Here is a 5,576-nt window from a genome sequence, read left to right as displayed (position 1 = left end):
TTAAACCGAGTCCGCGACTACTTTGAGGGCACGATACCTCTCTATTTTCCTGACGAGTATGGGTCACTTCAGAATGACAAGAGAAACTTGCGAGCTGTTCACTCGCGCCGTCATGCCCACAGGAAGGATACCACTTGGGAATGGATCTGGGCGAGCTGCCATCCCACCCCCGAAACAAGTTTTAGCTTTCCTCTGGTGTATGGCTAACCAAGAACCTGCTCGAGCAGTGGCAGACAGGTTCGACATTACACTGAGTAGCGTGGACCGGGTTCTGAAGCGAGTATCACAAGCGGCAATTGATCTTTCAGGTCAATTTATCAGATGGCCTAATGGTGAGTTTCTTTAGTCAGTCACAGAGCAAAACAAGTAAAAGATAAATTTGCAGACTAGTTACTTTGACAATCGTTTTACAGCAAATGAAAAGCTCGCCATACGAACCAGCTTTGAAGACGAAGGGGGATTCCCTGGCATCATTGGTTTGATTGACGGTACTCACATCCGGATCCGGGCCCCAGAAGATGACCCAGATGCATATATAAACAGAAAGTTCTTCTCGTTGAATGTGCAGGTAACAGAAAAGCAAGTATTCATAAATATAATTTAATTGAAATTGATAATACAATGATTCCTCTCACAGGGCCATTCAGTATTTACTTCCTCAGCTTGTTTGCGATAACAATATGGTTTTCACTGATTTTCTGGCTGGATGGCCTGGATCAGTCCATGACTCCAGGGTGCTTCGTAATTCTGAGCTCTTCCACACGGCAGTAAATAAGTTTCCTGGAGATACTCATCTCCTTGGAGATGGAGGATATCCATTATTGAGGTGTGCATCAGTAAAAACCACTGCCGACTTACCAGACCTATTGATAGTAGCCCTCTCCACTCCCTACTTAACTGTTTTTGGAGTACATTTAATGTTGATGAAACTACCATACACTGTCCCGGGGGGGGGGGGGGGGGTACTGACATATATAGGCTATATGGGTATGTGCCGCTGTGAAGGGTATGGTTTTCAAGCAGTTTACTCTAGGATAGGATATATAAATCAGAGCGTTTGGGTCTAGAATAGGGTATCATTTTTCAGGAAACTGATCAGTTGGTTGAAGATTTTATCTAGACTGGGGAAACAGCTACTCTAGGATAGGGGGATTTTGGGAGTTTACGGGGAGTATAGGGTAGCAAAATTCAGCTGAACTAACTCTGGTATAGGTCAAGGGTTCCAGGGTCCCAGCGGCACATCCCCACCCAGAAATTCCTAAAGTGCCCCCCCCCCCCCCCCGGGTACACTGTATGCTATGCTTTTGCCAGTAAAAGACTTTTACTCTTTGAATTTCAAATTTAGAGCTATTACTTAATGGCTGTGATCTGGGCAGCCCCTTTAGCTACAAAATTGCGATGGCCTAAAGCATGAGTTTTGTTTCTAGATGGCTCATCACTCCTTACAGGGATAACGGTCATTTGACTCGGCAACAGAGAAGGTTCAATACAGTCCTTTCATCACTGAGGCAGAAAGTGGAAAGAGCAATTGGACTTTTGAAAGGGCGATGGAAGCACTTTGGCTTGATGAAGAAGAGGCCACACGTGCAACATCAAAGGTGTAGCTTGGATTAACCTTGCGGCTCTCCCCAATACATTCTTGTAGACTGTCATAAAATTTACACGTTTGTCTTGCTTTTCCTGTTTGCTTATTGTTATCTTCAACTTGTTTAAACTTTGCAACAAGTTTATCCCACTTTCTTATACACTGATCAACAGTTACTTTATACTCCGAAGTTTCATTAAAGTGGTTACAGATTTTCTGGAAGACATCCTTTTTTGTTGTCTTTCCTTTCTTTAATAGATGTTTGAATTGACCATAGCTTTCAATGAGTAAGCGGACATGCTTATCATCCCACTTTTGTAGGCTCTCTGGTGACTCTGTTTCAGTTGCTGCATCTACAGAAAGCAAAGTCAGTTAAAGAAGCAAGAAATTAATTAATTTATTAATCAAATGTAAAGGTTCACTTATTTGAAGTAAATAGGTATGTCAAAGAATGAAAAATCATTTGTTTACAGCATGTATTGGATAATTAAGTTATCTGTTTAGGCATGCTTTAAATCAATGGTATGTGATTCAGGAGATCCAAGTTGACCTTAGACTTATAAAGTTCATTGTGTGTTTTGAAAGGAAACCTAAAATGCAGCAGGTATAGATCAGTTGAAATTAAAATACAATAACAGCTTGTAAGTAAGCTAGCGACTTGAAATTTGAATTTCTAACATATTAAATATACATTTCAAAGTTAGCAGAGCATTCATCTCATTTTTCGCTTGCCCTGAGCATTACTAGTACTAGTAGGGAAAATATTAATTCAAGCTTAATAAATAAACTTAGCAAACTGAAGCTCCTCATGCTTTCTAGTTCTGAATCCATCTACTCTTTAATATTATCCGTTTCACTTAGCTCGGAAACAGTACATGCACTGTTATAATTATAGGCATAAAGAATGCGAAAAGAAAACGTTGACGCTACAAAATACATGCATTCACTCCTAAGCCAGTAATGGCGGGAATATTTGCCTTGCAATAGAAAGTGTGCTCGTCACTTATCACATTATATCACATTGCGCGTAGCTTATATGCATTTTCGCACTACTTACGAAAGTTTGCCGTGGCTCCGGTGCAAAAGTGGTGCAAAAGAACATTCAAGTCATCTGTCGCATAATAACAAGCGGAACACTGATATTGAGCAGAAGAATTGGAAGCCATGTTGAGTTCGATTTCCGGGCTCTGAGAAACTGGGCGCGAGCAGGAATGGTCGAATGGAACGGAATTTTCCGGTTATTCCGATTTTCCGGAATTTTAGGCCAACCTCGCGAGGTACACCCAAAATTTCGGAATGAAATTCCGGAAAATGTCTGTTTCATTCGCTCCCAAACCCGGAATTTCCGGAATTTTTGGTCGAATGGAAAGCGCCCCTGGTTTACAGTTAATCAAATATTGATATCCTCTTGTTTTCAAACAGTTTTCCTGCACTGGATAATAGATCCATCCACGGTTTTTAACTTTTTACATGGTCCCGTTTTTTTCTGAATAGTGAAAATCTACCGACTCCGCTGAAAAAGAAAAAGACCCTAAAAAGCAAAAAAAAAAAAGGGCGGGGGGGGCTATATCTTTGTTTGAGTAAGACGTATCACTTTTGGCAAGTTTACCAATGTTAAGGAGCCCTTTTCAGGGGTGTCGGCGGACTTTCGTCCAATGTATACTAAATCGAGAAAGTTAAAATTTTCTGATAAAGTAACTCTATTGCTTGACAAATGTACCCTGAGTAAACAATCATACTTATATCTCAATATTAGATTGGAGTCCCTCTTTATAGCAGGCGTTCCTTTAAAGAAGAGCTCAGAGGAGCAGAGATAAAAGGTACTGTAATCTGGATATGATTTGTGACGATCAGGTGGTAGTAATATTCCATTTTATTATATAAACACTAATGAAATACCAGGTAAGCTTAATTTGGCGCGAAAACATGATATCTTCACACGTGAAAATAACATGTTATTTTCACATGTGAAAAGATCTTCGTTGCTATAAGTACATAATAAATCGCGCCTTTCGCAGCAAAAAAGTTATTTAAGTGAAATGGTTTGGCATCTCATCGGTGTTTATATAATAATCAAAATATGAAATTTCTCTTCTCGTGTTGAAAAATATTTCACTCCTTCGCTGCGCTCACTCGCGCGGCCATGTAATCTCCTGTGTATATCTAATTAAATTCAGTTTGATAGCCGGTATACCTTAAATTTCATCAAACATACCTCGATACTTGTCGCAATATATCGAGACCTTAAGGAAACGTAGTATGCCTAATACCATGACCCGAAAACATCTTTATTCACGTGACTACCGGAAGATGCCGTATTCCAAACTTACAAACCACTGTATACCGTGTACCCAGAAACCCTGACAGACCCTGTAAAATTTCAGGGATGCACCACTTTCTACGTAGGTGATACTCGTTATAGCCAAAGATTCACGCCGCCTTTTCTTGCACCCTTGGCTGACCTGATGAAGTAGCAGGTTTTGTACTCCAATCATTATCTGATGTTGCTTAATGTTGCAGTTCATGAATGATATCTGCATTTATGTATAATGCTTTTTAGAGATCCAACAGAATTCCAACGAAAGTTTGATCAAGCACTTACAAAATAGAACTGATGGAATAGTGAAAATAGTTCTTCGTGGTTGTGAAGAGTTTAATGACGACACATACGAAAAGTTACAGTTTGTACGGGCATTGAGAAAGCACTACGTTGGAATACGCCTCCAAGGTGCCTCGGACGTGAGATCGTGTGTTAAGAATATGGTGGAGGATCATCACGATGTAACTGAATCCTTTGAAGAAGCTACAGAATGCGAGAAGAACTCCAAAATTGATATAAACGAATACGGTTCAAGAAAAGGCTTTGACCATCGAGACGTAATCAGCATTATAATGTATGTTTCTACTGGACTTGTTGTGTTGATGTTTGTGACAGGCTGCGTTTGGGATTTGATGAAGACTAGGAATCTTCCCAGAAAAAAAGAAGGTAAGAGAAAGGTCTGGTTTAAAGGATTCATTCAGTTCTTTCAATTGCGTTTCAAGATCACAACTTTTTTCGTCTCAGGTAAACAATACCGATACGCATAAAGCTAATAAGCTGTTCTCGCCTCATCCGAATTCCGGAATCCGGGAAGAATTGGCCCGCATAATTTTGGAATCCGAAAACCACGGACAACTTGGCTTGTGTAATCCGGAATTCTGGGCTTTGGAATACGGAATACCACTCAAGGAATCCGAAATCCTTCCTTAAGATTGGAATCAAGAATATATAAGTTTCACGGACAAATAGTGGAATCCATCCGGAATCCACGGCGTGCAATCCAGACTCCAAGACTGTCTTGCATTTCCTTATACGGGGGGACTGTTCGTCACGTAAGCCCCATTCCCGCTTCCAGCCCTTATAATTATATGCATTTTCTTGTTTTAGGTAGCGTTGGAGACCATAGGAGCGCAGAAATGAATGCGATAGAAGAAGAAATAGAAATCAGAGTGATCAAAGAAGACAAAGATGTGTGAAGAAGCTTGAAGGCCGCTTTAACAACTGAAGTTTCAAGAGAATAATCGAATAATATTTATTACGCTCTTGTCGATGTGCATTTTTTGTATTAAAAATAATGTGTAAGATAGTAAGCTAGCTAACTGAACCAGTTGGTTCTCTTGTTAGCTCCCTAAGCATTTTAGGTTCTAGGTAGCAAGGTAAATGATCAAAACAAATAGAAAAAGAGAAAAAAAGCAAAGAAGGAAGAACTCATTTACATGTAGTATGATGCGTCATCGGCATAAAGCAAAATTTATTTCATTTGTTGTTCTGACAGTAGATAACGTATAATTTTCTTCGGAAATGCAGACACTCTTGAGTTGTAAATTTAAATGAGTTGGAAGGTCTTTCCAAATGCCATAAAGGAGATGGATTGTTTGCCTAAAAGAAAAAAGCCTGAGAACCTTAGTAGTGACAACGCCATAATCTTCTCAATGTATTCAAGAGGAACGC

The 5,576-nt window shown here is 39.8% G+C and overlaps 1 protein-coding gene across 1 annotated transcript; it reads left to right on the top strand.

The window, feature by feature from the left end:
- The first annotated feature begins 4,242 nt into the window (after positions 1 to 4,242).
- LOC140928702 (uncharacterized) lies at positions 4,243 to 5,139 on the top strand. Its single transcript, XM_073378482.1, has 2 exons — positions 4,243 to 4,571; positions 5,013 to 5,139. The coding sequence occupies exons 1-2, from the start codon at positions 4,346 to 4,348 to the stop codon at positions 5,099 to 5,101; spliced, it is 315 nt and encodes a 104-aa protein (XP_073234583.1). The 5' UTR covers positions 4,243 to 4,345; the 3' UTR covers positions 5,102 to 5,139.
- The last annotated feature ends 437 nt before the right edge of the window (positions 5,140 to 5,576 follow it).

The sequence above is a fragment of the Porites lutea genome, chromosome 2 (assembly GCF_958299795.1).
Source record: "Porites lutea chromosome 2, jaPorLute2.1, whole genome shotgun sequence".
In the NCBI taxonomy this organism is placed as follows: domain Eukaryota; kingdom Metazoa; phylum Cnidaria; class Anthozoa; order Scleractinia; family Poritidae; genus Porites; species Porites lutea.
Note: the sequence above shows the minus strand (reverse complement) of the source record. Positions and strands in the feature narration are given on the sequence as shown.

Excerpts from the sequence above, each read along its gene's own strand:
- LOC140928702 (XM_073378482.1), top strand. The coding sequence starts at position 4,346 with ATGGTGGAGGATCATCACGATGTAACTGAATCCTTTGAAGAAGCTACA. Across the intron at positions 4,572-5,012 it reads TCTTCCCAGAAAAAAAGAAG|GTAGCGTTGGAGACCATAGG; the intron begins GTAAGAGAAAGG and ends TTCTTGTTTTAG.